At 45.3% G+C, this 22,182-nt stretch overlaps 1 protein-coding gene across 4 annotated transcripts in view; it reads right to left on the bottom strand.

Moving 5' to 3' along the window:
• Positions 1-22,182, bottom strand: part of XPO6 (exportin 6) — a 453,699-nt gene that overhangs the window by 7,400 nt on the left and 424,117 nt on the right. For all 4 annotated transcript variants that reach the window (XM_050968134.1, XM_050968135.1, XM_050968133.1 and 1 more), the window contains 11 exons: positions 21,519-21,588; positions 19,070-19,229; positions 18,244-18,336; positions 14,479-14,623; positions 13,748-13,894; positions 12,187-12,376; positions 10,814-10,969; positions 9,105-9,219; positions 7,005-7,176; positions 6,352-6,513; positions 2,488-2,586 (listed from right to left, as the gene is read on the bottom strand). In XM_050968134.1, the coding sequence (XP_050824091.1) occupies positions 2,488-2,586; positions 6,352-6,513; positions 7,005-7,176; positions 9,105-9,219; positions 10,814-10,969; positions 12,187-12,376; positions 13,748-13,894; positions 14,479-14,623; positions 18,244-18,336; positions 19,070-19,229; positions 21,519-21,588 (1,509 nt within the window). The remainder of the gene's footprint in view (positions 1-2,487; positions 2,587-6,351; positions 6,514-7,004; positions 7,177-9,104; positions 9,220-10,813; positions 10,970-12,186; positions 12,377-13,747; positions 13,895-14,478; positions 14,624-18,243; positions 18,337-19,069; positions 19,230-21,518; positions 21,589-22,182) is intronic.

The following is a 22,182-nucleotide window of genomic DNA, read 5'->3' as shown; positions in this document are numbered from 1 at the left end:
CGCAGAAACACCCCACCCCAGGGCCGCCCAGCCCTGTGAAAACAAACCCACCTTCCCCAGCGCCGCCCCACCAAAACAGCTGTGGGCCAAAAAGGAAGGTTGGGGGTGGGGAGGTGATACTTTATTTTAAATCAACCAGGGGCTCCTGGCTGAAGAGGTGGCTGGGAGCCCTCAGAGTCAAATTAAAGGGCCCGGGGCTCTGGCGGCTGGGGGAACCCAGCAGGGCCAGCTCTAGGTTTTTTGCTGCCCCAAGCAAAAAAAAATTTGGCTGCCCCCTGTCCCAGCCTTGGGCTCCCCCTTGTACCTCCCTGCTGCCCCAGTCCTGGGCTCTCCCCCGCCCCCACAAACCCCCTGCCGCCCCAGCGCTGGGCTTCTGCCTTTCCTCCCCACCAGTGCCCTTCCCCCCCCTCACCCCCCTGCAAACCTCCTGCCACCCCAGCCCTGGGTCACTGGTAACTCGCTCCCAGGATGGGTCAATTCAGCAGGAATTTTGGATGTGCACAAAACACAGACAGGACTGGTTCCCATATGGTTACAGAGCTGCAGTAAAATGGAACAATTTTCAGCTTGTGTGATTGGAGGATATCTGGGTGCATATTATAAGACTGTCCTCCATAAACGAGGAAAAGTTGAAATGCCTTTATTATTCTTTTGTTCTACTCCTTCTTTCTATGGGGAATTTGCCAATGCAATATCACCGTCTTCCTTTTAAAGAAACAAAAAGGCAATGGCTGTTGAAAATAGCAATTTCAGTCCTAATAACCACTGGGAAGCATTTCTTGCTCAATTTTATCCTACTGTCTCTACAGCGAGTTACAGCGGATCAGTATATTTGATCTGGGAGAAATGAAGTAACAGCTGCCCAAACTGAGCTTGAGCACTCCTGAATTTTGAGGTATTCAAATCTGGAAGGCAGGTGCTGGGGGGAGGGGGACTGTGGGCTCCGCGGGGGAGCATGGCAGCAACGTGTCTGGAGCTGCACAGAGCCAGACACGCTGGTCTGAGTGGCATGGTGAGAGGGCTGGGGGTTGGAGAAGGGGTAGGGAGTTCCAGGAGGCAGTCAAGGGACAGGGAACGGGGGGGTTGGATGGGGCGGACATTTGGGGGGCAGTCAGGGGACAGGCAGCAGTTGGACAAGCATGGCAGTTCCAGGGGTTTATCAGGGGACAGGTAGGGGTTGGGGTCCTGGGGGGAAGTTGGGGGGGGGTCTCAGGAGGCGGCAGTTGGGGACAAGGAGAAGGGAGGCTTAGATAGGGGCTGGAGTCCCAAGGGGCAGGGGTCTCGGGAGGGGGCTATTGGGGGACAAGGAGCAGTGGCATTTAGATAGGGGCAGGGGTCCTGGGAGAGGGGTATCAGGGGACAAAGGACCAGCAGTGCTTAGATAGGGGTCAGTTGGGCAGGGGTCCGGGGGAGGCGGCAATCAGCGGCCGCGGGCGGGGATTCAAAGGGCTCTGGGCTGCTAGCACCTGCGGGGAGCCCTGAGCCCTTTAAATCCCAGCCTGCCCTGCCGCCGGAGCCGCAGCCGGGATTCAAAGGGCTCTGGGGTGCCCGCAGCGTGGGGAGCCCTGAGCCCTTTAAATCCCAGTCGCGGCTGGGAATCTCTGCCGACAGCCCAGAGCCCTTTGATTCCCAGCCGCAGCTGAGATTTAAAGGGCTCAGGGCTCCCGGCGGCTGCCAGCAGCCCAGAGCCCTCTAACTCCCGGCCGCGGCCGGGATTCAAAGGGCTCTGGGCTGCCCGCAGAGCGCCGTGTGCGGGGGATTTAGAATCCCCCCGCAGGCCGCACAGTGAGGCTCCACGGGCCGCATGTTCTGCAGACCTGCCCTAAGCTTTTAGTCCTTCCATTCATTCCAACCCAGTCCTTCCTGGCTGTTGGGATGGATGGCACATTTCCCTCCCCTGCCTCCACAAGGGGGAGGCTCCTATCTGGGACTTCCTTTCTTCCCCTCTTCTCTCCATGACATGGAAAGATTAAGTGATGCTGGGGGCTCACCCATTCTGTGCCTCTTGTGCTCAAAGGAGGAGGGAAGATTTGCCCCAGTGAATCCTTTCCTCCTCTCCCATTTTGGGTGACTTCTTCCATCCTCCTCCCTACTGTTGCTGAAGAGCGCACCAGGGTTTTACTGTGACCAGTGTAACAGGTTGAGGGGAATGTTGATTTAATCCATGCTGTGCCCCCAGCTCTATGCCCCTAGCACAATCACCACTAGAAACATGATGACTCAAGGTCTGCTGCACCCCCCACCCACAGCCTTTACTCCAAAACCTCTCCTAGGGGTGCTGTATACCACCAAGAGCTTGGATTTGCAGCTTTCCAATGCCATCAAGCAGTAATTTCTAGCATTCCAGGTTCACAAGATACCAGACCATAATACTGTCACACTGCTCAGCCTAGCAGTGGCTCAGGACTTGCTATATAGCCGATTTCAGCACAGTGTCCTCTAGCTGCTGCATACAGCACATATAGGAGTTGACCAACTGGCACTCACCTTGTGGTACAGCTTCTGCTTGGTATTCAGTGTCTCCAGGTAGAAGAGATTCTGTTTAAATAGGTGTATGTCAGGCTGCAGGAAGGACTGGCCAAATGCCTATGGAAAAAGATAGATCTTAGAAGATGGAGTGAGTAGCAACATGCCTAAAGGCCAGCATACAGGTTTGCCAGACAGGACTGGAATGCGTGACATCAAGTGCTGGGCAAAGGCAGATCTATATATTAGAGTATTTGGTGCCCAACTGGATCTCCTGGTATCAGAGTACATATCACTTGGCAGGGCCCTCCGTCAGCCCAGAGGCTTGTGTTGTCTGAGCTTTTCAGGTTCAACTCCCATTCCCATACTAGATATACTGCCTTTATACCCTAATCCGTCCCGCACTCTCCTGCGGGGAATTGCTACCTAGTGCCCAGGCCAGGAAGGCAAGTGACTGGTCTCCTTTGAAACAGACACCTGCAGAAGTCAGCCCAGTGCAGAGCTAGTGCTTCAACCACCACTTCTTCCCAACGCAGAATCTGAGCGCTGTTTGAAAAACCTGCCTCCTTTTCATGAGCTCACTCATACCCTTCCAGCTGTTAACTGTAAATGGACCTGGCTCAGCTTGTCTCAGTCAACCCCTCTGCCTCCCAGCTGTTTGCCTTCATTGTGAACCTGACCTCACACACAGAGCCAACCCCAGAGTGTGGCTTTCAGCTTTGGCACTCCAGAAAGGCACCATTTACACCCCTCACCCTTCAAGTAATGTTCCTGCCAAACAGGACCCATTCTGAGTTTTCATTAGGAAATATCGTGAAGGAGCTCCGGGAGACACTCCTGTATCTAATATGCCAGACTCCAAGGATACAGGCAGAACCCTATCAAATGCAAAACCCATCCAGAGTAGCGAAGAGCCCATGTCCCAGGACAAACCCTCCAGGAGTTACAAGAACCTCTCATGACAATCCTAACTCCAGTCAATCCACAGAGCAGAGGTGATTGCTTAACAAACCATGCAGATACCAGACCAGAAAAAATGACCAAACTTCAACTGAAGTCTAAGCACATCTGAGACACTCTGAATAGTCCTTTGATTAAGACTCTTGAGAACTGGAGCCAGACTGTTCTCACTGAAGGAACGGCCAGTGATTAAATTCTCTCCCTTTGGTAGTCAGCTAGGACCCAAGTTTGCTGGCTGTATGGGCGGGTTGGAGGATTTGATCTAGCCCAGGGGCTCTCCAACTTCATTGCATCACAACCCTCTTCTCACAACCAAAATTACTACATGACCCCAGGAGCGGGGACTGAAGCCTGAGCCAAAATCCGAGCCCTGCTGCCCCGGGTGGGGACGTCAAAGCCCAAATCCCAATGCCTCGGGCAGGGAGGCCAAAGCCAAAGCCCAAAGGCTTCAGCCCCAGGCAGGGGGCCTGTAACGTGAGCTCCACCACCTAGGGCTGAAGCTCTCGGGCTTTGGCCCCAGCAAGTCTAAACCAGCCCTGGCAACCCCATTAAAATGGGCTAGTGACCTACTTTGGGGTCTCGACACACAGCTTGAGAACCACTGGTCTAGATTATGAGGTGCTTTTATCTGGTCAGCTCTTTGTGGGGGCAGGGAAAGAGGGAGAGTACACATGTTGATGTTTTGTTTTAAACATCTGGATAAGCCCAGAGGCCAGGACAATAGGCAGATATAACACATTACTACAGCAAGTAATAAAACAAAAGGAGCTAGAACTGCAGCTAGCAGGTAGCTGAAAGACAAGCCACAAAGGGTCTAGGAACAAAGTTTGCTGGATTTGACTGGACTAGCATCTTGTCGCAGATAGAGGCCAAAGACTTGAGGCTTCAGGAGTGTGACAGTCTCACATGCTAAGCTGCTTTTATATTGCCTCCCATAGGGTACCACAGCTTCCATCATGTAGCAGGAGATTAGATCACCCTTGATAGCCATGCAACTCAGTGTTAATGGTCAAAAATAACCCAGCACTTTTCAAAATCTAGCCAGTCCTGGACTCTGACCTGATAGGGCAGCAAGTGCCCAGGCTGGCATTCTGCTGGATAACACAGGCTGGTCTTACCATAGAGAACATTTGCAGAACATTAAGTAACAGCTTTCCATCAAAAGAGCAGGAGCCAACTAGTAAAACCAAGTCGCCCAGAATTGCTGGCAGCTAATATTCAATTACTGATTAAATGCCACTTTAGAAAGGTGCAGCTGAAAAGTTCAGTCCAGTCACACTGTCAGAGAAGGGGCAAAAACAAACATGCTCAGGCAGCCCTGCATAGCCTGGGTGGAAATGCAGAGACGAGCCATGAGTCCTAGTAGATCTCAGTGGAAACTAAGGGCTTCTGTATCTGAGGAGTTAAGTGCTTGGCAAGCTGAGCTGTAAATCTACAGCTTGCTGTGCACTTACTGTGGACCACATGGACCCTGGAAACAGTAGCAGGTCATAGCATACTATGGAACTTCCCGTGTGCAGCAGCAGAGTCCACGTGGCCAGTTGGCATGCTGCAGGCTACTGCACTGAAGATTTAAACCCCTGCTTGTCATGCACTAATTATTCGCATACACAGGATACCAGAAAGGGCAGAACAGAGAAAGTAAAATACAGAGTTTAACTCTCCGAATGAGAAAGAAACATCTCCACTTCTAATACCATAGAGAGGACTACTCCTGTGAGCTCTCAATTGCAGGCAGTTTTGTGACTAGGTCTCTGATCTGACCTCTCAATGGATGGCCCTGCCCTCTTGAACTCACTGCCCTGTGCGGGCCTGGCAGACCCCAGAAATTGTGAGCTCCCAGGGCATGGTGCAAAGCTCTGTTTACTCTGAAGTTGGCTGGAGGTAAAGAGCATTGCATCAGGCAGCCTGACTGGGCGATCGATTGGGATGATGTTTTGAATTTTGTTGCAAGTTGCGTTAAACCCATTGGAGAGCTCATCCTGCTCTTAAAGAGGTAAGTACCCACAGGCTCGAGCAGTTTTGATAAATGCCAGAGTAAAACCTGAAACAAGGAAGTCTTATGCTTTTTAGGACTCTGGCTCCCCAGGCTGGAAAGAATGCTATAGGCTTTACCTGCAGGCTATTATATTTCATTTCCCTTCTCTATTCATAGGACCACAGCCTATAGAACAGTGGTTGGCAACCTGCAGGCCACATGCAGCCCATTTGGGTAATCTGATTGCAGGCCGCAAGACATTTTGTTGACATTGACTGTCCGCAGGCATGGCCCCCTGCAGCTCCCAGCTCATCCCTGTGGCTCGCCGCTTCCCACAGCTCCCAGTGTTTGGAAACAGCGAACCGCGGCCACTGGGACCTGCGGGGGGCCGTGCCTGTAGACAGTGAACTTAAACAAAATGTCTCGCGGCCTGCAATCAGATTACCCTGATGGGCTGCAAGTTGCCCACCACTGCTAAAGAATAGCCAGTAACTGTTCTTTCCTAGATGTGGTGGACCAGATATAGTGGAACATCTTATAGTAACAAGTCAATGTAAACCTAAAAAGAGACATCTTAGTACCATACAAGCTTTCCTCACTACTAGATTATCCTATTGCACATCAAGAGACTTGTGGTGGTAAAGGTAACAGTGATGCTTTAGTTCTGGATGTGGGGTGTGATGCATCATTGTAGTGCACAAATCCACATTGAGAAAGTGACCCCTTGAGATGCTTACTATCCCTTTACATTCTATAGGGTAAGATAGTCTGTATCTTGTCTACACAATCCCACATGTGAGCTAACCTTTCCATAGCTGTGCAACAAGAATGAAACAAGTTAAACCTAGTTTGAGTCAACCCTGAGAGTGTCTAATTGTCTGGTCACTATGACATAACCTCCCATCAGGAAATCCTAAGTTCTCAAGTTGTGAGAGCTGTTGAGTTACCTGCATAATGGCACTGAACTGTGCTTCATTCTCCATCTGTTCCTCTGCTATCCCTCTCTGGACACTTGCCAGAACGCTAGACTTGAAGAAGTACCGCCAATTGTGATGGAGGACCCGGAAAAGCAGCTCAAATAACTCTGCTTTCACATCAGGAGATGATCGCTAGGGGAGAAACAGACTCTTAGAACAGACTGCTCTGGTGGAGAGCAGCTACTTCAGTGGATTCCACTATGAATAGCTCTTCCCCATAACATGCAGATGGTCATCCAGAACAGTATTTCTGACCAGAGATGTTCCATTATAGCAAGGGCATGGCTGAGCTGAAGACCAAGAATTTCAAGCTTATTTTCCTTCAGGGTAAGCATGAGACCCAATGCTCATCTGGGCTACGCAAAAAACCCACCGTACACATAGTGAGTCCTGAAGCCTTGCCTTGAACATAGCTGCAAATTTAGCTTCTTCACAGCTACCATGCAATGACCTCAACCCAGATCAGGCTCCAGATCTAACAGTAATTCTGTCCTAGCTCGCCCCATCTAGTGGCTCAAACTGCAAAAGCATGAAGGAAAACAATGAAATTGCTTCTCCCCTCCTCTCCCGCTCAGGATTTTAATTGGACACCAACTCCGCCCGCTGTATGGGAGTAGACCTACCTCTGCAATGATGGGGTAGACCTGTTCCATGCACAGCGAGATGATGCTGGGTAAGAAAGGCTTGAACACTTGGCCTGGCTCTTGTACCACCACTTGCAGAATCTTCAGAAACTTCTCAACCACACGACAGCCAGTGCTGCCCTCATGGAGGATGCTCTCTGCTAACTGCTCTCTAGAACACAAACAAAGTCACTGACACTGTCAGAAGTCAGAGATGTTTAGACACACTAAAAGATTTGAAGGCAACAGCAGCAGACAACCACCATTAATTTAGTTTGAGGTGTCGCTATAGACTGATTGCAGCCAATCTGAGAAGGGAGCTGGCTCTGTGACTAAGTGACACAAAATCACCCAGGCTTCCACACATTTAGGATGATTAGGGCATACTCAATATTCTCCTGATCCAGACCTTAAAGAGCAACAAAGAACAGGGACATGAAGTCAGTTCTGCAATATTTCTTTTGTCTTAGATGAAACCATAAGGCATTACAATAGCTTTGCCATTTTCTTAACATGCCTCACAGCATTTGCGTGCAGGCCCCAGATTAATGGACTGGTGGGCCATCAATTCCCGCATCCAGGTAGGCCACTATAAACAGCAACAGCACATATCCTGCAGCTGGAAAGGCTATCCTTTCTTGAGCAAGGCACTGATGCGAATTCATGGTCACATACAAGGTGCAGCAGCCTGACGAAGTTCTTTCCTTCACAGAAGTAGAAGCTCCCAGTCTTGGCCTATGCCAGAGGCAGAGATCAATTCCTGAATGTTGTTCTGGATTCAGAGAAGCAAAACACCCCCTTTTGTTCATACAAGATCTGTTCTCACCTATTTATGAGAGGAGCTTAGGAATGAGATGCGTTTGCTAGCAGAGGAAGGCTTCTTGTGTTCTTGGAAGCATAGAAGATTAGAGTTGGAAGAGACCTCTAAGTCCAACCCTCTGCTCAAAGCAGGACCAACACTAACTACATCATCCCAGCCAGGACTTTGTCAAGCCAGGCCTTAAAAACCTTTACAGATGGAGATTCCAACACCTCCCTAGGTAACCCATTCCAGTGCTTCACCACCCCCCTAGTGAAATAGTTTTTTCTAATATCCAATCTAGAGCTCCCACACTGCAACTTGAGACCATTGTTCCTTGTTCTGTCATCTGCCAACACTGAGAACAGCCAAACTCCATCCTCTTTGGAACCCCCGTTCAGGTAGCTAAAGGCTGCTATCTAATCTCCCCTCACTCTTTTCTGCAGACTAAATAAGCCCAGTTCCCTCAGCCTCTCCTCATAAGTCCTGTGTCCCAACCCCCTAACCATTTTCATTGCCCTTTGCTGGACTCTCTCCGATTTGTCCACATCCTTTCTGTAGTGGGGGGCCCAAAACTGGACACAATACTCCAGATGTGGTCTCACTAGTGCCAAATAGAGGGGAATAATCACTTCCCTCGATCTGCTGGCAATACTCCTATTAATGCAGCCCAAAATGCATTAGCCTTCTTGGCAACAAGGGCACACTGTTGATTCATATCCAGCTTCTCATCCACTGTAATCCCCAGGTCCTTTTCTGCAGAACCGCCGCTTAACTAGTCAATCCACAGCCTGCAGCGATGCATGGGATTCTTTCGTCCTAAGTGCAAGACTCTGCACTTGTCCTTGTTGAACCTCATCAGATTTCTTTTGGCCCAATCTTCCCAATTTGTGTAGGTCACTCTGGACCCTACCCTACCCTCCAGCGTATCTACCTCTCCCCCCAGCTTAGTGTGATCCATGAACTTGCTGAATGTGCAATCCATCCCATCATCCAGATCATTAAAGAAGATGTTGAACAAAACCAGCCCCAGGACCAACCCCTGATGTTGTAACCTGCCTCCTCCCTCCAAGTCATCTGGACTTTTTAAAAAGCATTTTTGCCTCCTTTCCCCAATGGATTCAGTCCTGGGAAAAAATCCAGGCACTTCGAAGGGGTGAAAATATTAATGGACACTTTAGCGAAGTGGCCAATCAGCAAGGTGCTCATACAGCAGACGTTGTCAAGGTAAAGAGCTTCCTCACACAGGATCCAGAAAGAACTACTTTTCACCAGTGTTAGGCAACCAGGGGGACAGGTACCTGGTGAACATGTTTAGGAAGGTCTGTATGATCTGCTCAGTGAAGGGTACTCCCATCTGTACCCTCAGTCCTTGGAAGAGAGTGAGGAAGAAGCTCAGCATCTCATCTGTCACATCTATAACAGAAAGAAGAAAGGCAAGGGAGGGTGTTAATGAGACAGCTGTAAAGCACTGCAAATGTTTGTTTTGTTAATGATCTTACTCCTGTGCTTTCTCCTCTTTTCCCCTTTACTCATTCATGCTGGGATTACCAGCAGGGCTGCCATTGCAAGTGAGAGACTAAGGGCTGGTATGAAAGGTTTATAACTTGACACCTGGTGGGAGAGGCAAACTGGAGTGGCCTTTTGTACATACAGCCAGCATGATACAGTGCTAACAGGAGAGAACCCACTTAATTAGTCTGAGCCACTGACATGGAAAGTACTGAGGTGCCTCTTGGGCCACGCTCCGTCAGTTCACTGCTTATACAGCATCAACAGGAAGTAACATGAAATTCAAAAGCCATGTGCCTCTGTGCCTTTAAGAGGTGGGGGAAGGGAGGAGGAGAAAAAGGAAACTGACTGGTTTGATTTTTGTAATTATTAAAGAGACATGGCTGAATTCAGAGGTAATTCCCAGCACATGGCTGTGTGCTTAACTGATTATCACTGCAGAGTCAAGTCTTGTGCTAGCACTGTCTCACACACTTGATTGGGTAATCATGTTAAAGCTGCATCTGCTCAATTCTTCCACTGCGCATGTCCCATCATGGATAAATACTGCAACTGCATGAGACTGTTCACAAAGGTAATTTCACTGTTCTCTTGTCTGCTAGCTATTCACCAGAATGGTTAATCAGGGAGTTGTGACACCAGCTCACCCTGCTGAATATAGTTTGCCTTTAAAGTTATCCTCTGTCCTGTCTCTTACTCTTCCCCCTACCTCCCAGCTCCTTATTTCTCTACACATCCAGGGGAAAGTTGTGTATTCCTGCTCCACCGCAGAAGCTGTCACCTCTCTTTGGGGTACTAGATGTGACCCACGATGGTCTCACTTGGCTGCCCTGCTGCTTCTTTTCTAGTAAGATGCTGGGTACTCCAGGGGCTGTAGCTACCAGCTGCCTTAGTGCGATACAAAGCCTGCTTCTCAAGATTAACTAGGGTCCCACTCAGGATAAGACTGGTTAGCAAGGACCTCTGGGGCCTGGCTCTGACCCAGCATTCTTTGCTTCACAAGCAGTCTCAAGAACAATCTGTCTTAGTCTGAACGGGCCTACACCTCCACACCTCTTCAAGATTCTGAAGATATGGTAAATGCCAGATGACATTACGTGCAAAACATGGTTTTGCTTTTAAATCTCTTAGCCAGGTTTGTTCCATTGTGTGTCTGGCAACGGACCATTCCCAAGCAGGTATAGGGCATTTTGAGGATTCAGTATGTTACACGCTTTCATGACTATGTCCTCATCAGCTGGAGTACCAGTTGTTTAAGCAATTTAAGACCATTTCCCTATCAAATGTCCCCTGACCTTTTCCTGATCCAAGATGCAGCTTAACCTAAAAGTTTGCAGTTAAACAGCTACCCCGAGTACTGATTTACATTCCACTTGGGCAAATAAATCTATGCACCTCATGTATGTGCCATGGCTAATTTTATCAGAATGGGCTTTAGGTGTTTATCAGTAGATCATAAGAGCTACTCACAGCATTAAAGCTTGTCCTATTGTTATACCTGACTGATGAATGAAAGCTGGAAAGAGGGCTAGTGAGACCTGCACGGATTCCTGCAGTGACTGATAACAGATCTGCCGAGACTTGGTAGACTCTCCAGAGATACTCTCCACGATGTCTTCTAAGACACTAAGTGTCTGGTGAATGATCACTTTGGCTGCAAATCAAGATGAAGAAAGAGTTATGACAGATCTTCCAGAGATACTAAGAAAACTAACCAGGCGGCAGAAATCACTCACTCCACATCTACAATGGCCAAAACCTAGAAGCCTTTCCACAGACAAGATGACTATACACCAGCTCAAGTTCCCAATGCAAAAAGTGCTTAAGTGTGTGCCTAGTTTTAAGCAAATAGGCCCACTGAAGACAACAACTCATGCTTAGTCCTAGCCATGTGTTCAAGTACCTTGCTTGTCCAAATGGTTACTTCTATTAAGAGACTATGGGAGCACAGAGAAGTCAGATTAGTGGTCTCATTTAAACACACAGCTGGTTAAAGTAACACCAGACAAGAAGAAAGCAAAGAACAAACATGCTGGAACAATGGGATACACTGGGTCAATTTAGTACTCATGACAATGACAACAGCAGTGAAGACATTACAAGCAAGCACTATGTAAATATCAATGGAGGAGAGAAAACACTGGGCCAATTCAAGCTGCACAGCAACTTTCAGATGAGTACAACTGTCCTTTTAGGATTGAGACAGCCCAGTCCCCCCCAACACTTGTCCCATATATAAAGCAGACCACTGCTCTCCAGAACATGCCAGGTTTGAATACCTTGTGTCTATACTGTAGCTGTAAGTGATAATCTAGGATTCCAAATAATATTTAGTAGAATGATCCTTAAAACTAAAGCCCCGCAACATGTATAGGAATCCTTTTAGCTAGCAGAGAACACGAAATTTCAACCCCCTGACCCCAACAAGGGTTCTCTATTTCTGAGTCTTGACAAAATCCTTACTATTTTCTCATAGCTGAAATCTTTGGGAACTTTACCGCCAACCTAGATTTCCAGCATAATAGCTTAATGGTAGCCACCCAAACACGCATTAGCCAGCTAGAGTATTTTATAATGCAATCTTTTCTGCCTAGAAGGTTAAAAACGACAACTTGATCCTGATCTCAGAGCACTGAAGAAGTGTACTGACAACTCACTGGAGCAAAAGTTCCCTTTAAAACACTCACTGAAAAGGTGGGAAGCACAGTCACATTAACAGTCATTTCGTCGAACTGCTCATACTTCAGCTCCCAAATAAGTCTCTGAGTACAGGCTTTCTAGCTAGTGCAGTTATTGGAACAACTCAGCTTAATGACTCCCTATCAGCTGCTGCCCTGGTGGCTGGTTCATATCAGGAAACAGAGCACTTACTGTCCTCCAGCCGCACTTTCCTCTGTGGCAGGATGGCACTGGATTTCAGATGGCGGTATTCCCTTGTGAGGGCAGAGATCAGACTGGCATGGTTGGTTGAGCGAACTGCCCACTGCTGTTCACTCTCTGGGAGATTTGGCCATGGCAGCAACAACACATTTGAGAGCGCTCTGCACACCAGTACCTGGGCCTGGAACCAACAAAACATTAAGCCTTAAAGCTGCGTTGTTTCAAGGAACCTGCTATTGCCTCACTTAAGGGAGACCTCTCTCAGTTTACATGGAAGTGTGATTCTAGCATAAGTACTGAAGAAATCCAGTTTAATAAGAGATACATTAAGCCCAACATGCATCTGAAATCTTGCAACTCTACAAACTAGAAGGGGAAGGGGAATATTGGGATTAAGGCACTAGACCCAGCCTCAGATCTGGGTTCGGTTCCCAGACTCTCTGGATAACCTGGAGCAATTCACTCAATCTTTGTGCTTCAGTTCTGCATCTGAGTAATGAGGGCTTTGTCTACACTGCGCAGCAGCGTTGACTACAGGGATGTGAATTACAGAGCCCACCAAAGTGTTGTGACCTAACTGTCCTGTGTGAAGTATGTGTCTATACTGCAATAAAAAAACTTGCAGCACGACATCTGTGTCAGTGGGCTCCTGCTGCAGGGCTAAAAATAACAGTGTAGATGTTTGTGCTCAGGCTGCAATCAGGGCTTTAAAATCTTCCTCCTCTTTGCTATTTTATAGCCCCTTAGCCACAGCCACCTGACCCAGGTGTGCCACTGTTTACTGCAGTGTAGATGTATCCTAAAAGGTATCTAGCTTGCATTAACAGAGTCCTGTTTGAAAGAGGAGGTACATTAATGCAAACTAGGCATCTTTTAGTTTGTGCCCGTAATGTCCACACAGGGCAGTTAGATTGCAACACTTCGGTGAGCTCTGCAATTGGTCCTTCTATAGTCCATAGCACTGTGTACACAAGCCCAAGGATAATGCTTCCTTGCTCCTAACTATTGTCTGTCTTGTTATTTATATTGTAAGTTCTTTGGGACAGATGCATAGTAGGTTTGTACAGTCCTCAACACAAGACGACCCTGATCTCTGCCAGGGCCATTAAGTACTACTTAATACAAATCAGCATTTAAACTGGGAATGCAAATAAGGAATCTGAATGGAAGTATTCCTCCCCATGAGTCATAGCCAGCCCTAGAACGCAAAGGTTCAAAGACAAAACTATCAAGTGTAGATAATTCAGAGCTCTTGCCATCATAATACAGCCAGGACATCAAGTACAAGTTACAGGAAGTTAAGATGTTGTTTAATGAGATTTGAGAGTTCCAATTTTATGCTTTTCCTCAGTATTAGTACTTCTACTCTAAAAATTATAGGCCATGGACATATCCAAGACACTCTGATTGCTGCACATAATGTTTATAAAACCCAGGAGTAATGTCCCTTTCCCTGAAATTGATGTACCATGATGGTAAAAGCTGTGGTATTGTTTCCTCAGGGCACCCAATTAAACTGACATTCTGCATTTGTCTTAGAGTCAAACAGCACCTTATCAGGCAGCCGCTGAGTGGAAGTATCTGTGATCCTGTTGAAAACTTTCTGTACTGCTGGGATTCTAATCAAGAACACTGGCCGCACTGTGGTAGCTAACGAAACCAGCAAGTGGCACGCAGACAACAGCAACTTCTCTTGCACCTGAAAAAGAGAGCATGTGCTGTTAGGCTCTGCAGTAACTCAGTCCCACACAGTGTAAAGAAGAGACAGCGGACTTTCTGGGACACAGCACTGGTATTCAAGAGCACACTGAACCTGACAAACAGAACATTCACACAAACTAGCCTTCAAGCACAAGTCAGTATTCAATGGCCTTTAATCAGAACACACATCAGCCCCTTACCACTGAGGTGTGAAGATTTCGCAACTCCCAGATTAAAGGAGCCACAATATAATTAGACCTTTATTAATCTATCTTTACTTAAGAAGCTGCTCTTGCAGCAATTGGCTGTCATTTATTTCTATGAGGCTATTTAAGGCAGCTTTTGTCTTGAAGACACTACCTCCACACCTCACCAAGTTTTTCACCATGTTCTTGGAAAGCAGACAAATGCATTGCACAGGCAAATAAACAGAACCTCTCATCTGCAGATTCACATGTCCTGAGGACCAACCTGCTAAATGCATAGAGACAAGAGTAGCATCTGCATGGAAAATTGGATGTTAATTTCAGGTGTTACCCTCTTGTTTCTCAGAGAAGTATTTGCCCTTTTTGATGAAGGTACCTTGGAGCTGATGAGTGGAGTAATTGCTTCCAGGGCGGTGGAGACTAGAGAGATGAACTGCTCTGGATTCTGCCGATGAACTTCACTGTAGAACTGGGCTAGCCAATGAGAGTAAGCTTGCAATGCTGCCAGTGACTGAGCGTGGCTGGAAGGAGGGAGAGACAATTGTAACAAACATGTGATAAAGGGCATTCCAGAAGGACCACAACAGGATGGCGGAAGTCTCAAATACAGTAAAGTAGTTCTGATGACATGTTACAGAGAGGCACTCTTTTTCTTGAAGTTAAGGTGGACAATAGCTTTTCCCATTATAAGACACCCAGAACTGTCCATGTCTGAAGTTTAACACATGCATTAGAACTTCTGGAAACTTTAAGGCAACCTGGACAAGATTTTTTTTTTTTTTTTTTGAGAAAGAGAAATAGGAAGGCTGCACTTCTGGAACATTTCCAGAACTTTGTTTGGCACAACAGTCGGCCAAGCTTGATTCAGTTTGATTGCAACCCACTCATGGCCATATTTAAGCACCTGAGAAGGCCTGATATAAGTCTAGTTTGTAAAGGTTTTTATTAGGTGTGCATGTGGGAAGAAATAAAAGCAATTTATAGGGACATGAATAATTCGGTAGAGTTCCTAACTCCGCATGGCTTCAATGGTAGCAGCCACAACAGGGATGGACAGGAAGAAGCAGCAGGCAGTCAAGACGGGAGAACGGGGAGGGACACTAGACCAGCTCTTGCCCATGTGATGAACGAGTATCCCTCTAGCAGTCTAGAGACCACTCCCCAAACCAACTAGTTTCATTTTACGTGTCCTATCCTCATGTACCTATCCACCTGACTGGTGGTAGAAAGGAGACCCTCCTCCCAGGACAGTTTGGGGGCTGGCTCCACACAGGTTGGAGACTGCAGGACTCCCAACACTGAACAATTCAATATATATATTTTAGACACCTAAGGAAACTTCCAGCCTGGGAACTTTAAGGTACATTTAAGACTAAACACCTATCAGTTACTTACAGGGGACAACCTTGAGAAAGTTCTAGTCCATACAAAAAAACCCCCAAAACATTGCAAGGCCTGAAAATTCAATGTGAAGGCTGTACTTAAGTCACTTGAAAGTTTGGAAGTACTTCAAGTTTTTCAATCCACCTTAACTCTGCCCATAGAACGGAAAACCAAGCGATACTCTGAGCGTCAAGGTTGCAGATATCAACATCAAAGATTCCAAACACTGACCAGTAACTTAACTGGTCTATCAGCCAGAATAAAGAAGTCAATACTGCACATTTCCACATCTTTTAAACAGAAGGGAGTCTTTAAATAACCACAGTAAGCTTTTCTTCTGAGCTATATGCAGTCAAACTGCTGCACCTTTCAGCCAAAGACACCGGGTTAGATTCCATTCCCCAGGAGTTTACAGGATTTAAAACGTGCAAGTTGTCATATAGCAAGACTTAAGAACTTGTTTGTAAAACTATGAAGACTGAGAGCTGGAGCAAAAAGTAGAGTGCTTACATGCCAAAGACTCCTGGTAGTGGGCTTCACATGGGCATGCCAGATATTTTATGCATTAAACCATAGCCCCACTCTCCAGCATTCATAGAATCATAGAATATCAGGGTTGGAAGGGACCTCAGGAGGTCATCTAGTCCAACCCCCTGCTCAAAGCAGGACCAATCCTCAACTAAGTGGCCCCTTCAAGGACTGAACTCAACCCTGGGTTTAGCAGAACAATGCTCAAACCACTGAGCTATCCCGATATGGCTAGCACACTGCAAATAAAGCACATGGAGCAGATTTCTAAGATCTCTGCTGCCTGTGTTAGCAAACTGAATGGCTTTATCAAAACCTCCATCCCGCTAACGGGTGTCCACAGGGGGAAGGTAAGTAGAGAAAAGTGTTTACATCTTACTGACTTTCAATATCCTTTTTAGCTTTAACTTAATTTTGGATTGCCAAGATAATGTTTATTTCTTGTTGTTTTAAACTGCTCCCCTCCCTCAGTGTTTACAGTTGAACTCTAGACTATTTTTGCCAAGGATTAGCACATGAATTGGGAGTTCAATCAACAGTAAGTGAGTGCAGTTCCTTTAAAATGTTGCCATTGCCCTAGTACCTGCACCCACCAGATATGTTGAGACAGGTGGCATAACCGACTCTTGTGCTATTGCTCCACTATGCATACGTCAGAAATACAGGAAAGTTAGCAACAGGTCAAATTAAAATAAACTGCTGGGTTGCTGTTTCAAGTGCTCTGTATTTCAGGCTCAATGCCATGTCAAAAGCTACAGACCAGAATGATCCTTACTGATAGTGCTGAGGGAAAGAAGATGGAGGTGAAAGTTACACAACTTCAGTAACAGAATGAAATAAGCACGTGTCTTAAACCGATGTCAGACTAGGGCAATACGGATTTCTGCTTTGACTGACAGGAGGATTGGATTTATTGATAGCAAGTGGATGAAAAAGGTCAACAAATCCAGAAGAATTCCAGCCTCGTAGGGCTGTTATGAGAAAGGGACAACAGAGCTATTTAACATGAAAAAGTTAAGCTTAGTTTGAACCTAATGTAAGCAACACTCAGTTTGGATTAATAGCAGAGAGACACTCAGGGGACTTAGTGATAAAACCAATTACCAGCATGGAATCTCAGAAGTTTGATATACAGTATATGCAATCACAAATCAAAAGAAACTTTTCAAAAGGACATATTTAAATCCTGCTCACAAGGTCAGCTGGCAGAAAAAAGCATATTCAACAGAGCATACTGGAGAGATGAAGACCATTAAAGTGGTATTCTATTTAAATGTGGCGTCTCAATGCTATTTTCAAGTTTTAACTTGTGGATCAAATTGCCTCATTTTATAACTTGTAAGCTATAAAACCCCTTTTTTTCAAGGCACATACTCATCCTGAAATCTGAGAGTTAAGCTGTATTCTGGGCTCATGTATCACAAATAGTAGTAAAGATTGAGGACTAAATTCCCATCCTTAGTAACACCCATGCAAGTGCATTATCTTAAGTGGGATTGCACAATTTAGCAAGGGCAGCATTTAGCTCTGGAATTGTAACTTGGTTAACAGTTCTATTAATGCCTGAGCCGGATAAGAACATGGCTCACTTTTCCATAGTAGTACAGGCTCTGCAGCACTAACAGAAGTAACAAAACATTTGCTACGTAAATCCAGATTACATACCGGAGCAGGGATGTAAGATGCCATCATTTTGACATGGATTACTTTAATTACCCTAAGACTTCAAGCGAACTGAACTTCCTTGCGGTCAGTACATGGTGTATTATGGGCTGTTATCACTGCTTTGCATTTAGAGCCAATATGGCAGCTGTTTGTCATCTCTGACCCTAACTGATTTCCTTTTTTTTTTTTTAATTAAAACTCTTATATGAATGTAACTGGGCAGCTGGGCTAAGAACATGAATTGGAGGAAACAGTGGTATGAGTATGAAGAACAGCTAGTTAGCCTTGATCTGGGGACATTGACCATAAAGCTTCTTTATGGTCAGCTAGGAAAGACTGGAGGATAAATGTGTATCACCTGGCATGGGAAGTAAGTTGAAGAAAAATACTGACAAGTCTTTGGGATTCCAGTACTTCCTCACCAGGGAGACGAAATAAGGGACCTAAATTCAGACACTGTCTTACTTTCACTCATCATTTCTGGTCCTATGAACACCAATAGTAGGATAACGCTTCGGAAGCCTACAGTATAATTTTGGTTTTGCAGTAAAAGTCTCATACTCACACGTCAATAAGGTCAGGTTTCAATACAGATGGCACAGCAGTTTCAATGTTGTACAGTTTAATCTGGGACCCATACAGTGTTACCTTGACCAGCCTGCCAATAAAGAAGCAAATCAAAGAGTGTGTAGGAATTGTAAAATACAGATGTGCATGTACATCAAGAACAACCAGAATATACTTTATCATAACATGGCACTCTGTTAGACTGCACACTGACTAAATGTTCACACAATCTAGATTGTCTACCACAACAGGGCCATTTTGCATCACAAGCAAATTTCTTCTAAGGAATAGGTACAGTATTTCTGAATGTAAGCACAGGGACTATATATAAGCTGTGATTAAACATATGCTTATTTGGGAGTTGAGGAGAAGTGTCAAATGGAAATCTGATTCCAGCTCTTACATGTACTTTATCAGAGACAGACAGACATCCAATGGAGATTTTGTTATGGGTGATGCCGACCTGAAGTAATCAAATTATATCCTTAGTTTCATTAGGTCAGAATAGCTGCAATTACATCATGAGAGTGGACTCTGACTTTCCTAGTAATTGTTCAGAATTGAACATCTAAGTAATCAATTATTGCTTATCTCTAAAATATGTATTAAAGGATTACAGGAGCTTTATTTGAGAAATTTAGCACTGGTGAAGCAATACCGCTGGCATTTGATAGACTGACATTTCAGTTACTCTGTGGAAGAAGGTAGTTTGTGTTTTTTGCTATTCATTGTGGGGGTGGCAGGCCTTAAAATTGGTCAGCAGTTCCTCTGCACTGGTGGAGGGATGGCAGCACTATTCTCTGATGCAGTGACCTTTTGCCTACCTCTCCACTACTGTAAGGGCATCATTGAACCGGGCAGCAAAAACATCCCCAATAAAGTATTCGGCTAAACGGCCAACAGCCTGCAGCAGGGAGCTAAGGTCTCGTAGGGAGCAGTGCAAGCGTCGGCAGTCATTCTCTGCAGTGATATTCAGCCTATGACCTGAAATGACATTGTTGTCGGTTAGCCATATAGCAAGGCAAGATTCAAGTGTAAATGCTCTTTGGTTTGCTATTAATCATTGATTAACATTCAGGCAGTCTGGAGTCTCTCTCTCTCTCTCTCAATTATAAAATTTAAGCACAAAACACATGTAACCTATATCTGTAATAAATACAGCTCTTTCAGATGAGAAACCCAATTACTTAGCTACAGGAAATGCAGAGTTTATGCTAATTTCATTACAAACAGTCTCTTTAAATTAACTATCCCGTGGGTCACAGTTCAGCTCTGAGCACTGTCATTTGATGGAAAGAATGAATAAAACAAGTTTAAGTGGACGCTGTCAAATATAGTTTTTGCAGGTAGATGTAAGTAATTCTCTTTATAAAAGACTGAAAAGAAAGTTCCCCAGCCATTTGGCTCTCTCATGTACATTTTGTTTTGTTTTGGATTAAACTGTAGCTAACAGGCATCTTTTTAAAAAAATGATGATCCCAGCTCTGGGGATAAGGTTGTTAGTTTGTCTCCCTCTGCTGTTTGTCTATATAGCAACAGAGTATACAAATGTCTAGAGGAACAACAACAAAACTACATTGTAACCTGGATGAATTAAATTCAGATGCAAACACAATGTGTGGCTAACTATCTACACTCACAGCAGCACCCAGATACATGTAACACTAAATCCTGGAATTTTTTTTTCATAGAATAGGCTATGTAAACATACGGATAATGTATATGTTTATTTCTATTTTCCCTGGTATGGGACACACTGCTGGAGAATACATATCGTAATGCATAGGCCTAAGGACAACGAGGACAGCTGAACAATTTTCCCTGCTTTCCTTTCAACTGTTCAGATAAGTGTATTAAAACAGCATATTTTTTCCACTCATGCTGATTTAGTCTCAGCACTGATGTTGAAAAGTAGGAGCTATTTCCATCAAGATTGCAAGATGTGAAACTGCTAAAACAGGTACTACATAGTATGATCCTGAAGCTGTACTTGAATCTAAGCTGTCTGCTCTGATCCATGCCCCCCTTAAGATGAAAAGCCAGTTCCTGAACCAACTTCTGTTATACACCATTGTCTATAAGCCTTCCATGAACATGTGTAGTGACTGTTCAAGGTGGGAAGAGGCCATAAACCTGGGTGCAGAACATAATCCACAGATTGCTAATATCCGGCATGGTAAGCTTCTGGAGCCTTGTCTGTGCAATAAATCACTGTACTCTACTGACCCATCAGGGCAGCCAGAGTACTAGAAAAAAAATACTTGGAAGCCATGGCCAGATTTGCAACAGTTGAACAGCTTAGAAGTAATGAAGACTCCCATCAGCATGCACTGCAGTGATTTAGTGCATTTAAAATATGCGTATTTTAATATATTGGGTGGTTTGTGTTCAACTTCTCTAAGTGAAAATGATGTGGATAACGTACATCTTGTGATATTTAGCATACAGCAGATTCTTCTAACAGCCATGTCAGAAGGCTTAACAGAAGGGATACATTCTAAAGGGTTAAAGACACGTGTCTAGCTAGTATAAATTGTACACCCTCCAATTAAAGCTCTCACCCAGTTAATATCCCCCCACCACCCTTTCCTCAGTTGTCAGAAACAGCGAGCCCACAAGGTGAGCCAGCAGCCTAAAAGAGGGTCCAGATTCTCCCTGTGGAATTAAACTCTTTTGGTAGGTTAGGAAAAGTTTTATTCCTTCTTCCCACCAAGACGCAGAGGTGCTTGGAATGGCAGTTAGTAGAGAAGTGCTAAATCTACTGCCTCTGCAAGTTTTTCATTCAAGTATTCTCCACTGATTTTACTTCAATCCTAAATAAAAATGCTCCCACATTGAGAGAGCCTGATGCTGAGTCTGAGCCTGAGCCCAAAGCAAATTAAAACAAGCCCTTCCTGAATGGCGTTTCCAGTGGAAAAGCTGATAGTCATTTAACTATATCAACCATGCTACATTACTCCAACATTTCTGTGCTCCCCTCCAGTTTCAAGTACCAGAATCAATGAGAAAACATATCAATATAAATCACATTTCTAACAAGAAAGCAGATTCCTCAGAGCACGAACACCAAACTCAGATTTCTGAATGCTGAGCCCTTATGCAGTGTGTGTAAGCATCCCAGTGTGAAGAATTTTAGGGTTAACCTTTAGAATATTGATGCTGAGGTACTAATGGACAGTTTGACAGCAAGCGGGAGCTTAATGCATGAACACAACATTTTTACAGCTAAGTGTATAAAGAACTGAGAAATGTAACACCAGAGAGTGGTATTACCTGTCCCTGAAGTGACCACAAACTGTTGCAGTCCCAGGTATACTTCCAAGTTATCCTGCAGAACTGGGAACTGGGGGAAAAAAAAGGGACACAATACATAGGTGTGATTTTAATGTTAAGGCAGATAATTGTAATGGAGAAGCATTAAGTCTAATTTGGGCCAGAGGACAATTACTTCCCATTTTCTTCTCCTCCCTCCCCCCAGTTAGTCTCACAAAAGGCATCTGGAAGAAGGGAAGGATTGTAGGTTCTGGAGGATCTGATACCCTAAGCTTTTCTATTCTAGACAGCTAGCATCAAAACCAGAAAGGTCCCTGTGTTAGAGAAATTCCTCAAGTAACAGCTGTCCTTTCCACATCAACACTGATAGTCAATGCTGACATGACTGGCTCCCTGAGAAGGGCAGTGATGGCACAGCACAGGCTGTTGCTAGTCATTATTGAGATGCACATGCAGCTCTGCATGGGACCCAGGAGAGAACAGAAGGTGGGGCTGCAGATCAGGACTGAGGTGCACATGCAGGGATGGGTGTGGAAAACTTGCATTGCACCATCTCCACAGTTTGTCCTCTTTACAACTGTTAAAAATGCCACCCCCAATATCCTCCACTAAAAAAAAAAAAAAAAAAAAAAAAAAAAAAAAAAAAAAGGGTTGAGTCCAAGTG

The sequence above is a fragment of the Gopherus flavomarginatus genome, chromosome 9, assembly GCF_025201925.1.
Source record: "Gopherus flavomarginatus isolate rGopFla2 chromosome 9, rGopFla2.mat.asm, whole genome shotgun sequence".
NCBI classification, from domain to species: Eukaryota; Metazoa; Chordata; order Testudines; family Testudinidae; genus Gopherus; species Gopherus flavomarginatus.
This window is presented reverse-complemented; position numbering and strand designations above follow the sequence as displayed.